Source organism: Sycon ciliatum, chromosome 6, assembly GCF_964019385.1.
Source record: "Sycon ciliatum chromosome 6, ocSycCili1.1, whole genome shotgun sequence".
Classification (NCBI taxonomy): Eukaryota; Metazoa; Porifera; class Calcarea; order Leucosolenida; family Sycettidae; genus Sycon; species Sycon ciliatum.
Genome location: NC_088648.1, coordinates 5,653,603 through 5,672,560, shown reverse-complemented (window position 1 = coordinate 5,672,560; position 18,958 = coordinate 5,653,603). Strand labels below are relative to the sequence as shown.

The 18,958-nt window shown below is 47.8% G+C and overlaps 1 protein-coding gene across 4 annotated transcripts in view; it reads left to right on the top strand.

Moving 5' to 3' along the window:
- LOC135819234 (sushi, von Willebrand factor type A, EGF and pentraxin domain-containing protein 1-like) overlaps positions 1-18,958 on the top strand; it is a 149,943-nt gene that overhangs the window by 21,341 nt on the left and 109,644 nt on the right. For 3 of the 4 annotated variants that reach the window (XM_065332401.1, XM_065332402.1, XM_065332403.1), the window contains exon 3: positions 5,890-6,016. The exons of the other annotated variant lie outside the window; for it this stretch is intronic. In XM_065332401.1, coding sequence (XP_065188473.1) covers positions 5,890-6,016 — 127 coding nt within the window. The remainder of the gene's footprint in view (positions 1-5,889; positions 6,017-18,958) is intronic. 4 annotated transcript variants of the gene reach the window in all.

Below are 18,958 nucleotides of genomic sequence, written 5' to 3'. Positions count from 1 at the left end.
TGGACGAGAGCAAGTTCAACCCTCGGCAACGCTGGCGCATAGTGCAAGAACGGGTGCTGCACTTTTGGCGGAGATGGATGCAGGAAGTCATGCTAGAGCTGAACCGGCGACTCAAGTGGAGGACGGCTGAGCAGACCTCAAGGTCGACGACATCGTTCTAGTGATGTCCCAAGACAACCAACGAGGCACTTAGCCAATGGGTCGTGTCACCGAAGTGCGCCCTGGTTGAAACGGACACGTGCGAGTTGTGAAGGTCAAGGTGGGCGACAAGACTTACACCCGCCCAATCGTACGTCTTTGTAAGCTGTTCTGTGAGTAGCTCCTTGTTTGCCTCTTTCAGAACAACAATCAGTTTTCGTATTTCTTGATCACGTGAATTTCGGCACAATGAGAAGGGCGAGAAATGTTAAGAAGACTATCTCTTTATAGTTGTTACTATAATCGAGTGGCACATTCGAACTACAATTCTACGAGGGTTGGTTTGAAATTACGTTATGAATTTGAGCAATTGTTACGTTGTAGAGCTGGTACGAACAATTAATATTTACATACTCACCGGTTTTTCATTTCAGAGTCCCGCGTTGTGACTCCGACAGCTAATTTCTATTTTGTTTGCCTTGTATTGCCTGACTAGGGGCGCTGTCACCCCATCGGGTGCGAGTACCCTTGGACAGAAGCACTTCCACTGAACGACAAGTGTTCATTTTGTTTTCCTCTTTTGCTTCTGTTGCACAGTTTGAATGTGTGCTTTTTTGTACTCTGCTCACGATCGAACCATGGGCGGGTCGATCTCCATAATTCATCTTCCGTTGCCATGGGTTTTCGGGTTTTTCCTCGTTTTTTTGTTATCAGAACTAAATATTGCGACAGAGCTTTCGGCCATAAGCTCTAGCTCTCGAGATCTCTCTCACGATCACGTTCGAAAACGTAAAGCGTAAAAAGAACTTACTTGTTGCCATGACTAGCATTAGTACGCGTTGCGTACTCACTCATTGCTTGGCACGTTTATATATATATAATGGAAGCGGTCCTCACCAAGAAAACACAATCCGTTGCTACTCCGAGTTTCTTGAGTTTTTCAATCGTCAGGCAACTTTTCTAACTAAAGCAGGGCTGTCAGGTCCACTAAAGAAATACACAACCACACAGTAAGGCGCACAAAAAAAAAGCGTGAAGTGTGAAGAGTGAAGAGTTACTGCTAGGTACAGGCAGTGTAAAATATTGATATCAATTGTCCCTTACTGTAACAAGCGCTGAATGGAGCACGTAAATCTGGAGTTAACTAGCGCATGCCTGGCGTCAGGAGGTGTAAGGCCATTACGGTGCTATATTTGGCGTTAATAGTAACAATAATGGTGCAGTGTGTCTGGTTCCATTGGGCATCAGGTTGCTCTGTCCATGTCCGGTTTTTCGTGATTCAGTTATACTTAGCGAGCCGGTATTGATTTGCATGACGACATTTGGCGATGATTTCACTTCGCTTGTTGAGGATTTTGGTCTTGTCAGCAGTGAGTATACGCACCTTCTCCGTGGTTTAAAGGCAACATCTCTTCGTTGCGGGGTTGTAGGAGCTGGCCTTGTCCTTGATCCTCCAGGTCAGGTGATACTCTTTGTTGTCGTTTTTCTTTTTCCAGAGGTGTTTGGAGAGCTCCGTGTTAGTGCGGTATTTTTCGTGGCGGAAGGACATCGTGTGGTTGTTGTATCTTGTTTTGAACGTTGTCTCTGCTGAGCCGATGTATGTCCTGAGCTCATCCTGGCTGGTGAAGTGTGCTTCATAGACGACGTGAGAGGCCTGGCAACGTCCTTTCATGGAGCATTCCTGCTTTTTCCTACAATTGCAAGGCTTTTCAGGAGGTTCTTGTATCAGTTGCCGCTTGTTGTGCCCACTAATAATCGCTGCGATGTTGGGCATACATGAATAGCTAACCTTCATGTTATGTCGGTTGAAGATCTTTTTCAGGGGGGTGTTTTTGAAATGCCGGTCGATCATTGTGAGGAAGGCAGCAGCGACGTTTGTTCTCACGCTACGGCTGAAAGGAGGGTTGAACCATGTTATTTTTCTTTTTCGGTTTCGCTTTCTGTTTTTCTGTGCTGGTTGCCCCATGTACTCAATACCTTCCGCGTATCCACTGGCCAATAATGCGTTGTTGTACATAGGCGCAGCTTCGTTAAATGCTTCCTCACTTGATGAGTTGGTTGACACGCGTCGGCTTATTCCTGCTGGTAGTTGCTTTATTATGGACGGTGGGTGGTTTGAGTGAGTGTTGATGTACTGCGGTGTGTCGCCTGGCTTTCGGTGTGGCATGTATCCTCCGGTTGACAGGTTGAACGTCACGTCGAGGAAATTTACTACCTTAAGTTGGTGTCAATCGTTACCTTTAGTCCATGCCCTGCAAACACCGCCGTCAAACTCTTCCGTCTGCGCTCTGCCGTGCTGCCGGTGGTGTTTCTCAGCACAGCCAAGCCGTCGTCCCTGTACAGGCCGATACGAACTAACAGCCCACGTCGGCAGAGCGCAGATCGGCCTTTACAGGGACGACGGCTTGGCTGTGCTGAGAAACACCACCGGCAGCGCGGCAGAGCGCATACGAGTTGCACGCTGTCATTTGTTGGCAGCACTGTATTTGAATGTGAGCAGACCATGTGCAACTTGTCGTATCATGGAAACACGCGAAAGTGTGCAGAATTTTGCTCCAAGTCCAAAAAATCACGTTTTCGAGCCACGTGCAGCAGGACTTTTGCCAGCACCCTCGTGACGTTGCAGATATGTGGCTTGATTATTGTAGTTGACGTTGATTTAGTGACTTTGGCAAGTTTGAGTCGTGTCAAGAAGTCAGGTAGGATTCAGTACTAGGCAGTGGTGGAACGTGAGTGGTAGTCTTTGCAGGTTTCTGAGGGTATCCTGGATTTGGTGTGCAGCGCTGTGGAAATGGCTTGCTGTGGAGGTCCCAGCACTGGATGTTGTATCAAAGGTACGACCTCGTAGCACGTGCTAAACCTAAAAAATTCAAAATTGACTTCGGTCTGTGCGAGTCTGTGAGAGAACGCCCACTCGTTCCGTTGTGACAGATTGCAGGGCCACGTTGAGGGGCCCTACCCCACCACCCATGGCTGCTTCTGGACTTGTTTTAGGTTTAGGTCCCGCTCACGGACAGAATGGGCACGAAAATGTGAAAAATTGTAAATGCATTTGTTTGGCTCCTGGGTGGCTCGCACACCGTGGCACTATGCCGGAAATTTGAGTTTTTCCGGCCTGGAAAGCCTGTCAGTGAGGTGCAAGAACTTGTAAATCATGTCCGGAGGGCCAGCATAGGGGCAGGAGTGTGTGGTCAAAATTTCACTCAACTCCATTGAGAAACGCCAAAGTTACGGTCAATTGTATGCCATATGAAATTTATGGGTAGGCTGCCCCCTTAACATGCTTTTCGATTTCGACACAGGAGCACTACGCGTCCTCGCCTTGTAACATGCTGTCAAAATCGAAAAACAAATACTCATTCTTCTAAGTTGCTTCACGTTATGATCTTGCATTTGACAATCCTATTTGAATACATGTATTGTGGCCAGCTGTCTTTGATGGTGCGGTACGGGACAGGTATGGGATAGCGCCAGGCATGCCGATGGCACAAACAAACAAACAAACACGGAATTAAAGCTGTGTGGACCGTCGTTTGCATAGCAACAGGAATAATGCTATGAATAATATTAACTGTGCACTCATTACTCCCGACACACACATGGCAAGGTGGGTCTAGAGGTTTCCAAGAAAGCTACCTTGCCCTGTCTTGTGTGTCAGAGTAAGAAGTGTGAAGTTGGTATTAAAATCTATTAGTGCTGACACCTTTTCTTTCAAAATTGGATACGCCTCCAATTTTTTCCTTAGTATTAATCATACCCTTTTTTAATTGTTATATCCATGTTGATTATTTATTTATTTATTTATTTCACCGTCCAATAGCAGAAGCCAATGCAAAGGAGGGGTCGTTAGCCAGCCATGGCAAGAGAAGAAAAAAATGAAGGAAAGAAGATGATAATCGGAAGAAAATAATGCATCAGCGGGGTGAAATGTATCACTATGTTGACCATGGTGGATAAGAAGAGAGAATATTATAATATCTCTCACAATATGTTAACGGCCATCCCTGGTTAGTTAATGAAGTACGCCATGTGCGTTTGTGCTTGCACTGTGTTTAGCATCTCCTCTTGTCTCACCTTCTATCTCCTCTGTCTTTCTTAGCTTTTTGATTCTCTCCCCTTGCTCATGCTTTTCCCACTTTTTGAGAAAGCAAAACACCCTTGCAATCGAGCACGATGATGGAGGTAAAATTGATCGAAATTTGTAGTTTCAGATTGCTAAAGAAGTGTCTGAGTAAGAAAGTTGGCAAATTCAGTCTTTGAAATGATTAGAACTTTCACCCCAGAAGTGAACAATTGATCTATGAGCTGCTGGGAGTGCTTGATGTTGTTGTTGTTGTTGACTTTTATTTTACTTCACCAAGTCCACAGGCATGATTGCCTTCTTACCTGCCCATAGGTCCAGTTGCCACAGAAAGATGAAGGAAATTATATGAAGAAAGGAAAAAGACACTATGGATACGAGTTAAGAGTAACTTTCCACCACTGTAACATGATACTTTATACAGTCAGAAAGTGCAATAACTGGGCACAAAACTGACAGAGGACTGAGACATTCGACGTCCTGACACCTAGCTTCAACACATCTCCGTAGCGTTAACCGACAGCCTTCCAACTTGGAAGGTTCAAGGTTATGGAAAGACCAAAGAGGGGAAGGCAAGCGCAACGAAAACGAGCAAAAGCTACAGTCCCAACGGAACAAAGAATGTCGATTGTTACTGGACGATGACAAGACCAGTACAATATTTGACATAACCATTTCCATAACCTTGAACCTTCCAAGTTGGAAGGCTGTCGGTTAGCGCTACGGAGATGTGTTGAAGCTAGGTGTCAGGACGTCGAATGTCTCAGTACTCTTGTCAGTTTTGTGCCTAGTTATTGCACTTTCTGACTGTATAAAGTATCATGTTACAGGTGTGGAGAGTTACTCTTAACTCGTATCCATAGTGACTTTTCCTTTCTACATTTATTTATGGCTCAACATCCGAGTTTGAAATTATATGAGGAAATGTATAGAGATAAAGACATGCAAGCGGTATAATTATTATTATAGAAATGTTTGTTATGACATTGTTTGTATGCTGACACTCAATTTGTACACATTTTTTAAATTGTGATAAAAAATATAATGTAGCGGAAGCATTTCATGAAAATATATGTGTGAACATTGGCAGACTGATGTCATAGATAGAGCTTAGAACATACCAGCAGACGTAGCAGAGGATGATGTCGTAGATAGAGCTTAGAACATAGCAGCAGACGTAGCAGAGGATGATGTCATAGATAGAGCTTAGAACATAGCAGACACAGCAGAGGATGATGTCATAGATAGAGCTTAGAACATAGCAGACACAGCAGAGGATGATGTCATAGATAGAGCTTAGAACACAGCAGCAGACACAGCAAAGGATGATGTCATCGATAGAGCTTAGAACATAGCAGACACAGCAAAGGATGATGTCATAGATAGAGCTTAGAACATAGCAGACACAGCAGAGGATGTTCAGGTTGAGGTTTGTTGTAAACCCGAGCTTCGCGCACATTTGTAAACGACTTGCAGTCTGTTTCCTTGGTAACTCGATGCAAACAAAGAAAACAATACTATCCCTTCATATCATCTGATGAGAGTATCACGATGAAAATTACTGATGTCAACAAAGTGACAATCAGCCCACTGCCTGTTGAGCAAGCTATTTCCAATCAACATTAGATAGCTAACAGTCAAACTATTGCCTTCCGATTTTTTTTCTTCAGGACTGTTCTAGGTTACTTTGTATCTTGGCAATTTTGGTGCTGGCAAATGAAGTTTTTTCAATGACAAAACAGTTGCACCAAGTGAAAGTCCCAACAATTACAGATAAATGTTTGTGTGCACTCAACGGTAAGTACCTAAAGAGCAAGACAACAAACTATACAACCTACAGCCCCACCCACAGCATCTCACCTTCTCATAAACTTATCTCTTATTGGTGATGGTGCCATCGTGAGAATAAATAATTTTAAAAACAAACAAAGTGTTATTCAATCATGCTATGAGATGACTTACACAGCAAAAGCAACCATTTTCAAGCAAGGGCAAGAAGAAGGACAATTGCAAATAACTATTGGTTTGAATGAAATTGGTTCGAATGGAAGTCATGGCAAAGTCCGAAGCATTCATCACCCTAAAAGATCATAAGGAAAGACTCGCAAAGACCTTCCATGCCGCTTGATCATCCCGGCCAAGCCCGAGATGAGAAGAATCAGCAAGGCAATTCTGGAGCGCATGATGAAGGATGTGCAGTCTGCAACACGTGTCAACCTATGGAATATAAACTGTCTCAGTTCTAGACTGGTCGTCTGCTCTGGAGTCAAGGGACCAAAGAGCCTTCGTGGTATTTGACATAGTAGAATACTACCCATCAATCACGGAGCAGCTCTTGACAAGTGCCATCGAATTCGCAAAGCAGTATTCCAACATCAGCCGGCAAGAAGTCGATATGATACTGCAAAGGCAAGGGTCGCTACTGTTCGACGGATAGAACACGTGGGTGAAGAGAAACAGCGGGAGCGCTTTTAATGTAACGATGGGATCATTTGATGGAGCTGAGGTCTGCCAGCTCATGGGTGCTTTCCTCCTCATGAAGCTTGCTGCTTTTGTGGATCCAGCGTCTATTGGCCTGTACAGAGACGATGGTCTTGCCACACTGAAGGTGAATCCGGCAGCGTCGCAGACCGCAGAAGGAAGAACATCGCCAGCGTGTTCAAGTTCTTCGGCTTGAGAATCACAATTGACACCCACATCAAGACAACACACGTTCTCGATGTAACGCTAGACCTAACGTCCGAAACATACAAGCCATACAGGAAAACCGGCGAAACTCCCCTGTATCTCAACATGGCCTCCAACCACCCGCCGACAATCATCAAAAACCTACCAAAGTCCATCAACAAGCGCCTGGCATTAATCTCAGCAAGTGGGGAAATATTTGAAGAGGCAAAACCAATATACGCGGCCGCACTTTCCGAGAGTGGATTCCTGCCGGCCATACAGTACCACGCCGATGATGGTGAAGACATGGCACAGGCCGAGAAGAAGAAAAGAAAGAAGAGAACGAGAAACATCTTGTATTTTTTTGTACTTTATTATATAACCGCAATCAATAATACAAGCTGAATCGACATTTGTGTACACTTTATTCATGCAATGTAAAACTGTGGAGACAATGTGCAATAAAACGATGAAAATGTGAAGAAATGATGTAGAGAAAAAAAGGATTCAAACAATGTTTCGTACAACACTCATCAGGAATCGTCTTTGTACCAAAGGACACTGAAAACAAAATTGAACTATTATAGAGAATCTAAGTAAGAGAACTAATACTAAGAACAAAAGCAGTGAAATTCACAAGTTTGCATTTTAACAATGAAAGCGAGAGCAATAACGAATGCGTGTACTAACATTAAACTTGCAACTGAAAAATGAACAAAGAAGAGAAAGAAAGAAGGAAGGACAAAGTGATAACAAAGAACAGCAGTACATTACACCTAGAACATTAACGGCCGAGCTTGGCCACACCAAACACGACACGGTACTTGAACAATTTCAACCCAATGATACTATCTTTCTGTACACACAAATTAGGCTTGTACAGACGCTGATAGATCGCTTCCAAAACTTTTAACCAGGCGCGTGCCTCGTATGGGTTCCTGGGTGCCCGGAACCACTTTTTTTGCTCAAAATGCAGGAGTTTGCTTCATTTTTGAAACTTTTCCCGGGGGAGGCCCCCCGGAACACCCCTTGAAGGGCACCGGCGCACGCGCCTGTTAACTGTGGTCCATAACCATGACGACCACGTTACAATACAGTGAAAGAAGAGTCAGAATACGAATTGCAACAATCAGGACTAACCAGAAGATGATTGTACACTGAAGACTTGCCACCACGAAACCTATGTGCAACACTAACATTTTCACCGGCACTCTCACGATGACAACTAATTTCATAATTTCATTGCCAGTTAATTTCATTGTAAGGTAAAGTTGCATTTTAGTTCAGTTCAATGTTTAATAAATAGTTATACCAGTGTGTTCACTGAGACCCTTGTGTATTGTTGCCTCAGAGAGACTGCGGCCCGCTACAAAATTGGTGGCAGCCGTGGTTAAAGTTGACTTTGTCAGATTCGACCACACCTGCTTTACATTGGTAGCAATGGTGCTACAAACTTGGTGTACAAAAACAAAAGCAGTAAATTGTTTTCTCGTTCCGTACGACCAGCGTGGCCGGCGTCCCGACATATCCACATCTCCCGTACTGGCTGATTTTCTTTTCATGCTGTGAGGTGTTGTCTATAATAATAATAATAATAATACTATCACCGAACGACGGTTCACCGAACGACAGTTCGCCGACCGATAGATCACGGAACGACAACTCACCAAACACCCAGTTCACAGAATGGCTGTGGGCAGCGTACTGCTGCAGATTTGCAGGGAGTGTGGGAACCTTGGTCCTCGTTGGCCTTCCAAACAGCAGCTGGGCCGGGCTTCACTCCAGCAACCCTTCTCTGAAGGCACTGCTGTTATAGGCGTCTCCTTTACCGATTTCCAATAACAAGTGGTTCATGGCCTTGACCGCCTCCTCAGCCGCGCCATTCGACTGAGGGTTGTACGGGCTGCTGAGGTCGTGGCAAACGTTCCACTCTGAGCAGAACGAAGCAAACACTGAAGATCTGAATTGCAGCCCACCATACGTCGTGAGGCACGTAGGAACGCCAACGTCCGACATCCACTGAACGAGATGTTTGGTGACATCAGACGTGGTAGCCGACCTCCCACAACACCCAACAAATGGCCAGCCGGAAACTTGTCGGTGAGAACCAGGTACTCAAAGCCGCCTAGGGAGAAGAGATCCGCCGCTGCATCTTCGAACGGTTTGGACGGAGGACTGTCAGCGAGGAGTGGCTCAGAAGGTTGGGAAGGGAGCAGGGTGACACAGGATCTGCAGGTCTGGACCATGTTCTTAACGTCATTGGAGGTCTGGAGCCAGTACACTGCTTGCCTGGCCCTGCGGAGTGTGTGAGTCTGTCCCTGATGTGAAGCGTGAAGTTGCTCCAGGGTGGTCTGGCGTAACCTTCTGGGAACGACAATACAGTGACCCAACAGCACTATGCCATCCTCGACTGACAGATCATGTCGAACCGGCCAGTACGAGTGCAGATCGAGGTCTAGAGCAGCCTTGCCCACCGGAAAGCCATTCTTTGCGGCGTTCAGAAGCTTGAGGTATTCCGGGTCCGTCGAGCCCTCCGCTCGCACCTTCGTAAGTCCAAGGTCGGGGAGTACTGTATGGCCTGTTTCCTTGTCCTCTTGCAACAGCTGACAGAGAACACAGTAGCAGTGCTCGATGTTTTCCTCGCCAGCTTCATCGTCAGGGTCTGGTGCACTTACTGGGTGTCTCAACAGGCAATCTGCGACCTTGTGATCGACACCAGGTCTCCATGTGGTGATATTATAGCACCTTTCCCTGCATGGGTCTTAGCACTTAGGCTGCTAGTGCTACTGTTCGCACCTGCTTCCCTGTACTGCTGGACCGCTGGCACCTGGCACATAACACAGTCACATGTGACCTTTCAAGCCGCCATTGCAGCCAGTTTCCCTCTGAAAGCCTTTGCGTTTCACTGATGATTCATTCTCATCTTTCGAAGAGTTGGTCTGCCTTGAGCAGGACACAACACCACCCAATGCCAAATTACCAACCAGAGGAACCGAAGTGTACAAGCAGAAGCTGGCATTCCTTGCATGGCGATGCCGTTACCGTCAAGCAAGTCCTGAGCTTCAGGTTCTCTTGCTGCCAGCTTGTGGTCGGTCCACTCGCCTGGACTCCAGCATGGGTCTCTGCCTGCCACCCGCCCGCAGCAACTCTGGAAAGGGGACATTCGCCTTCCAGGGTGCGCTTTGCTGGAACAGCCTGCCTAGCAGTATTCGCTCCATCTCTGTTCCGCGTCATCAGTTCCGTGCTGCAGCAGTCCCGTTTCTTATATGAACTGAGAACATTGCAAAGCAATTGTATGTGTGGCTGTCAATGTACATGTGTGTGTTTGTGTGTTTGTGTGTGTGTGTGTGTGTGTGTGCACGCGCATGTGCGCGTGTGTGTGTGTGTGGGGGGGGGGGGGTATGTGTCTGAGTATGTGTTTATTGGTGTGTAGGTGTGGGTATGCACATGTATGTGTGTGTGTGTGTGTTTGTGTGTGTGTGTGGGGGGGGGTGTGGATGTGTGGATGTGTGGGTGTGTAGAATTGTGGATGTGTGGGCGTAGATGTGCAATGCTTCGATTTCTCTCTCTCTTCTCTTCTCTTCTCTCTTCCTGTCGGTGTCTCCCACTTCTGGGCCAACATGGTCCATGCTTCATGCGTGCTTGTTCCTGTTGTTGTTATGTCTACTGTGTCCTGCCGCTATTCCGGCTTTGGCCGTGACCACAATGTGTCTCCCCATTTTCTCCTTTATCCTTTCCTTTCCCTTTTTGCTAAAAGCTTTCTTCTCCCCGTGACCACGATTTTTCTTTTCTTTTTTCTTTTTTTTCTCCTTTATTCTTTTCTTTCCTTCTTTTCTCTTCTTCCTTTGCTGAGAGCCTTCTGTTCCCATATTTTCTTTTCATCTGTGTCCCCATTCCCGGGTTACTTGGACTTCATTCGCTTCCTTGTCATTGGACATGTTCAGTCCGTTCGGTTTGCGAATTCAAATAAACACAACCAACCAACCAACCACCAGAGGAAAATCTGGAGGGCACTAAAAACTGTCACCGGCAGAAGGAAGCAATCGCAAATCCCTCAAGCGCCTTTGCCAGAGCTAAGTTGAGTGTTTGGCGGAGTAGTGAATGATCCAACACGTCCACCCCACCTCCAGCTGCCGTTGGGCCCAAGCCTCCAATGCAGCTTGGGGTTGGTTGGTTGTGTTTATTTGAATTCGCAAACCGAACATACTGAACATGTCCAATGACAAGGAAGCGAATGAAGTCCAAATAACGCAGGAATGGGGATCCAGATGAAAAGCAAATATGGGAACAGAAGGCTCTCAGCAAAGGAAGAGGAGAAAGGAAGGAAAGAAAAAGAATAATGGAGAAGAAGAAGAAAAATCGTGGTCAAGGCGAGAGGAAAGCTTTTAGCAAAAAGAGAAAGGAAAGGATGAAGGAGAAAATGGGGAGACACATCGTGGTCACGGCCAAAGCCGGAGTAGCGGCAGGACACAGTAGACATAACAACACCAGGAACAAGCACGCATGAAGCATGGGCCATGCTGGCCCAGAAGCGGGAGACACCGACAGGAAAAGAGAAGAGAAGAGAAGAGAGAGAAATCGAAGCATTGCACATCAACATGTACGCCCACACATCCACACATCCACACACCCACACATCCACACATCCACACACCCACACCCACACACACACACCCACACACACACACACACACACACACACACACACACACACACACACACACACACACACACACACACACACACAAACACACACACATACATGTACATACCCACACCTACACACCAATAAACACATACTCAGACACATACCCCCCCCCCCCCACACACACACATGTGCGTGCACACACACACACACACACACACACACACACACACACAAACACACACACACACACATGTGCATTGACAGCCACACATACACTTGCTTTGCAATGTTCTCAATTCATAGAAGAAACGGGACTGCGGCAGCACGGAACTAACGAGGAACAGAGATGGAGCGAATACTGCTAGGCAGGCTGTTCCAGCAAAGCGCACCCTGGAAGGCGAATGTCCCCTTTCCAGAGTTGCTGCGGGCGGGTGGCAGGCAGAGACCCATGCTGGAGTCCAGGCGCGTGGACCGGCCAAAAGCTGGCAGCAAGAGAACCTGAAGTTCAGGACTTGCTTGGCCGTAACGGCAGCGCCATGCAAGGAATGCCAGCTTCTGCTTGTACACTTCGGTTACCCGATACAGTGAGAGGCGCTCCAGTAGGTCATGTGCGGATGTCCATGGCGGGCGTCCGAACACTATACGGGCACCACGGTTTTGCAGAACCTGTAGTCGATGACAGTGCCTGGCTGCCAGAGATGTCGAAAATGCATTTGACCCATATAGAAGATCGGGCATTATGATGGACTGGAAATAAGTTATCCGACCCTGTGTGCTGAGGCAACGCCGCATCCTCCACAGGACTACGATCTTTCGTGATACACGGTTTGCACAGCGGGTTACGTGGTCATCCCAAGACATGTTGCTATCAAATGTTACGCCAAGGTACCTGGCAGACTCCACAAGAGGCAGCAGGGTCCCGTTACAGTTCACCGAGAGTGGAGTATGCTTCTCAGGTAGGTTCCCAAAAATGGAGATCACCTGGCTTTTGGAAGCATTCAGGATCAAGCCACGGTCGTTTAGCCAGTTAGCAATAGCTGAAGCTGACGCAGACAGAATTGCAGAAACTTCAGACTTAGTCGGTTTGATGCAAGTGAGACCAATGTCATCTGCAAACTGCAAAGACAAAGCTTGTCCAGCAACATAGGGTATTTCCCGAGTGTATACGTTGAACAAAATGGGGCCGAGCACAGATCCCTGTGCCACTCCGCAGGTGCAGAGAGTGATAGTGCTGCGTGATGGTCCGATACACACACACTGGGTCCGTTCGGAGAGGTAAGAAATGAACCATCGCAGGGCTGTGGCCGTGACACCAACATTGAAGAGGTCGAGAATTAGTTGGTGATGTCTAACTTTATCGAATGCTTTGGACATGTCCAGTAAGCAGACACCTGTGTACATTCGTTTGTCCCGGGCAGTAAGGATTCGGTTGGTGATGAGAGCTTGTGCATCCTCAGTGGAATGGCCGCTGCGAAATGCAAACTGAGTAGAGGGAAGTGACTCTGTGATGTTCATGACTGATACAAGTTCCTTCTGCACCAGCTTCTCTAATAGCTTGGACAGGATTGGGAGAAGGGAAATGGGACGGAAGTGAGTGGGAACTGCTGGGTCACCAGCTTTATATAGCGGTGATACGTGTGCAAGCTTGAAGGCAGAGGGTACTGTACCACGGGATAGTGAGGCATTGAAGAGAGCAGCAACAGACGGAGCAATGATATCAGCACAGCACTTCAGAAGTACTCCTGGGATGCTGTCACTGCCTGTGGCCTTGGCTGCATTGATGCCTCTCAGGAGACGATAAACAGAGTTGGTTCGGACATACTGGAAAGCTGATAACGTTGTGGGGCGTGATGGACCCTGTGGTATGGTGAGCACAGGGGGTCTATCATTATCAGTCACAACTTTACTGAAGGCTGTGGCGACATCCTCCACATCACACGTTGGCTCAATACGTTGTCGAGTTCGAGATGTTACAGTGTTGATGATATGCCACCGTTTGCGTGGATTGCGACTATGTTCAGCACATTGGATTTGGAAATACTCATTGCGTTTCCTACGATAGGCATTTCTGGCAGCCGCACGGGCACGCCTGAATGCCGAGTAGAGATGTGTGCTGTCCTTGTTCTGAAGCCACTGGCGATGTAGCATTTTCTTGCGACACTGGAGTTGGTACAATTCCCTGTCAGACCACGGGGGATATGAGCTCGCCTTCCTGCTGGTGAATTTGAGAGGGGCATGTCTGTCAAGAGCACGCATGAGTTTAGTGTGCCAAGTGCTCCACATCTCATCAGTGGAGGAAGTCGATTGGAACACGCTCAGGTTGGCATTGGCAAGCGCATCCCGAAATTCTGGAAGGTTTATGGTGCGCATGTTGCGGGTTAAACTGGTTCCCCGGACGGTAGCGCGAGGTCCAGTCTAGCATGTACGGCCGAGTGATCACTCAGAGTACAGGGTACGACATTGCAGGAGACTGTAGCAGGGCTACTGGTGAGGATCAGGTCCAGTGTTGTACCAACGGGACATCTTGGGGTTATTCGGGTTGGGACAGAAACTAAATTTCTCAAACCGAAAGAGTGAATTGCATCATTGAAACGGTGGAGCTGAGGTGTTACAGCTGAGCTAACATTAATGTTGAAGTCACCAAGCAGGGTGACTGATGGTGATACCACTGCAGCCTGGTGAAGAGCCTGCTCAAATCTGTCCCAATAATGAATTAATTCAGCAGGGGGGGGGGGGGGCAATACATACACGCAAAAAGGTGCCGCTGTTTGGAGTGGTGCAGACTGATCCACACGGCTTCAATACCGTCCACCTTCAAATCTGGCTGTATGGTGACAGGAAGTGTAGCCCTGTAATACAGGCACACACCTCCACCAGGACGGCCGGCTCGATCCAGCCTGACAAGGCTGTATCCAGATATTTCTATCTCATTGTTAGCTACTGTGTTGGTGAGCCAAGTCTCGGCCACACCGACAATGTCCAAGTCCATCGAATGCACCAGGTCCGACAGTTCATGTACTTTGTAGCGCAGACTACAAATGTTGAGGAATGCAATGGTCAAATCTTGCTCCGACGGTGCAAGCACTGTTCTTGTAACAGTGGGTTGGAATGGTGTAGCGTTCGGATTGAGAGGAACTAGGGCTTGAGGAGCAGAGGTTGTCGAAATATGGTACTGTTTTCAAGTTAGCACTCAAATGTTATTCCGTTGATTGTGACCTGTGCGCCACTGTTATCCCTATCCTCAGCACCTGAAACTTCATCACTTTCAGCTGCAGTGGAGAAAGCATTGCCGAGTTTGTCAGCCCGAGGAGTTGCTGGGAATGTATGCTTCCCTGACGCCATGGTGAATCCATCTTTGTCAGTGTCAGGTGACTGATGAGGTGCCTTCCCTCTGCCGCTGAAAAATCTGTTGCCCTCCTGCATTGGCGTCCTGGTCTCACTGCGTTCCTGATGCAGTGTGTGTGAAAGCATGTCAGTGGTTTGACATGTTTGCACTCCGCCCTGAACTGCAGATTGTCCAGCAGCTCCATCTGTACATCTCTGAGGCAGCAGTTGAACTATCATGAACTTCACGCTCAGGGTCCATGGCCTGACCTGTATTCGACCTTGAACCAGCCTTGTGGATCCGAGAGTACAGCGTGGAGTTGCCGGCAGATGCAGAGTTGTTGTTGTGCTGGCCACAGTCCTTCGCGAGGTGCGTACGGGAGCCACACTTGAAGCACGTGGGAACTTGACCCCTGTGCCAAACGCGAAGTTTTTGACCGGAGCCAGGCAGCACGATTGTAGACGGTACGGTGGACTTGGGTACACCATTTACAAATACAGTGCCAGTCGTGAACGTACAGCCATCCACAGACTTTTCTTCCCGCTTTGGGAGACCAACGGTGGTTCCAAACTTCTCCATCGCCGATGTAATGGCCGACAGCGGAGTATCATCCGCCACGCCAAAGATATGCACAGAGACTACAGCTCCATCACCAACTAACAGTACTAATTGAGCTTCGTCGACAGTGAGCCCTCTTGATAATACCTTGTCTCTGACAGATGTGGAGGAGAACGAAACTTTACAAACTCCGCGCCTTCCGCTCAGGTCAATTTGTTTTATTTCATCTGGTTTGACACCAGAGGAAAGCAACAGTCTAATAAACAAGGCATGGTCCTTCGTGGGAAGGTTGCCACTCAGCTGTATGGAACATACTGGAGACATTTCTAACAGGTATACATACACACAGGATTGAATGATTCCGGAGCGCCAAAAACTGCATCCACTCGCACATGCACAGATCAAAGAGCTTAAATGTATTCCAGCCTGTCACAGTGACAGATGTCGAGTCATGCCTGAAATCAGTGGATGCAAGCAAAGCCACGGGCAGTGATGGGATTCCCGGTGTCCTGCTCAAGCAACATGCCTCTATTCTTGCACCGAATCCCACCAGCATTATTAATTTGTCTCTTAGAATTGGCTGGGGAAAGTTATGTTTCTCCTCTCTTCCTTCTTGTGAGGAAGAGCTTAGTATTTATTGAATGGACTCGGGATAATGAGCGACGATAAATGGCAAGACGTCCGACGGACCGGGAGCGGCACACGCCGGCCCAGTCGTCGGAGCGAGGAACAGCTAAGACAGTCGGCTCAGGAAAATTCAAAAAATATTCTTCAAACCTCAACATTGCCACGTTCAACGTCCTCGGCCTGAAGTCGTCACTGAAGAGAACTACTCTGACCAGAGACTTGGCGAGGTGCGCAGTGGACGTGTGCTCTCTACAGGAAACAAAACTTACAGACGGACTAGACGAATCCATCCTTGGACACCGTCTCATCTGTTTTCCAACGAAAAACTATCACTATGGCCTCGGATTCGCTGTCTCGACTTGCCTTGAAATTCATCGGTACTGGGCAGTATCGGACCGTGTCGCAGTCCTCACGCTCTCCAGTAGCCCCTCAGCTCTAGTGTCTGTACACCAGGGACAGAACGTCGCCTCGGGAAGGCCATTCCTGGCTATTATCAACGCATACGCACCGACATCGACGAGATGTGCGTCAAATGTCGCTGAGCTGGATAGATTCTACGACGACTTGGCTACGGCGTACTCAGAGGTCAGCAGCAGTGCCCTACTGTACATTTGTGGCGATTTCAACGCGAAAGTTGGCAGTGGCCGCAGAAATGCGAACTGTTTGGGATCCCATGGTAGAGGCAGACGAAATTTCACTGGGGACACATTGGTCAACTTCTGTGAAACTAGTCACCTCTACCTGGCCAATACTACGTTCAAGCATCCTGCCAGGAATATTACGACCTGGACTGGCTGGAGGAGAGACAAAGCAGCAGACCAAAAAGTCCCTGTGTACAATCAGATTGTTTATATTATTTGCCGTGAGTCACAGAAACGTCTCTTGAAGAACTGCAGGAGCTACGGCGGGATGGAGACTTACTCAGATCATAGAATTGTAATCGCAAACCTAGAGATACCGAGAGTGTATGGTGTCTTGGGCAGCCAGACACGCAAACGGAGCATAAGCAGACAGCCCAGTGTCAATACACTACGACTGGCATCAGAGAAAGAAGTACAGCTCGCCTATGCAAAGAAGCTATCAGATTCACTTGCAGAGCCTACTGGGGAGGCAGGAGACGACGTGCAGGAGAACTGGAACGCTATTCAAAAACACATTCACAGTGCAGCAGCAACAACTGTGGGATACGCCAAGAGAAAAAAACACCAAAAATACGATGATGCAGAACTGGAAGCCCTATCGAAGGGGCAGAGGCAGCTGCGCATACAGCTGACATTTGTCACTGACGACAAGAAGAGAAAATCCCTCAAAACCAAACGTAACCGAATTCAACACAAGGTGCGGAAGCTGTGCCTAGACCGTGCCGAGGCAGAACTGGACCTGAAGGCTAAGGAAGTAGAGAAACTGAAGAACGGCGCACAAATGTTCAAGGCAGTTGCCACAATGCGGAGGCGGCCGGCAGTGACCCCGGTAGTGCAGGATCAACACGACAAACTGGTCGGCAGAGCCCAGGAAGCAGTAGCTATCGTTAAAGAACATTTCCAACGCCAGTTTACAGATGAACATGCTTCAGCCATAGAGCCCTTAATCGGTGAGCCTAGACCACTCGACCGGCCTATCACAACTTCCGAGCTCCGAGATAGCTTCAAGAAACTAAACAATGGTAGAGCATGTGGCCCGGATGGCATTGCGGCTGAACTCCTGAAATATGGTGGTGAGAAACTCCTGGAGGCTATGATCCGCCTGTTGAACAGGGTCTTCGAAACCTATCAGCCATTAGACCTCGGCCTAGGCACACTGATTGCTCTTCAAAAACCTAACAAAAAGAAGGGACCACCTGAAAATCTTCGTCCCATAGTGCTTCTAACTGCCCTCAGGAAGGCGGTGTCACTTCTCACCCTGAAACGCATCTCACATAGAGTTAATACCTTTCTCAGTGACAATCAGAGTGGATTCCGGGCAGGACGATCAACGGGAGATGCAGTTTGGTGTCACAAATGGCTTGCAGCAACAGTCCAGAAATATAAGTATGTCATTGAAATTCTCGGTATAGACATGTCAAAAGCATTTGACACCATTCAGCGACACCGACTTCTGGCCGTTTTGGAGACCTTCCTACTTCCGGATGACCTACGTTTGGTAAGGTTGCTCATCGCTAACACGACGCTGAGTGTTCGACTTGGAGGTTTTGAGTCTACCCCTTTCCACACAACAATTGGCACTCCACAGGGAGACTCACTTTCCCCTGTACTATTTGTAGTCTATCTAGACGCAGCACTGCGCGATGTCCTCGCCACAGCCCCACCTTGCTGTCCTGCAGATAGCACTCTACCAATCGATATCATCTACGCGGACGACACCGATTTTGTCAGTACCTCATCTGCTTGGCTAGCTCAGCTTGAACCTCTTGCCGCAACAGTTCTCAGGCAATGGAATCTCCATGTCAACGCAGAGAAGACCGAACACACAAAACTCACCCGGCAGCAGGATCGAGTCTCGGAAGAATGGAGAATGACGAAAAAGTTTGGTTCTCTGATTGGTGACGACGAAGACATCACCAGGCGAAAACAGCTCGCCACAGCATCCTACAGAGCAATGTACAGTCTTTGGAAGCGGGGAACATTAGTGCGTGAGGAATTGAGACTGAGGCTGTACAACGCATTCGTGATGCCAGTCTTACTGTACAACAGCGGCACCTGGGCACCCACTTCAGTGGCCGAGGCCCAACTGGATTCGTTTCACCGCAGGCAGTTGCGTAGTCTCATCGGTATTAGGTGGCCACAAACAATAAGCAATGCTGCTCTCTACAAGAGGTGCAAAGCACAACCGATATCTAACTTTGTTCGCCTAGCCAGATGGAGACTCTTTGGCCATATACTGCGCATGCCTGACGGATGTCCTGCTGTGGCGGCTA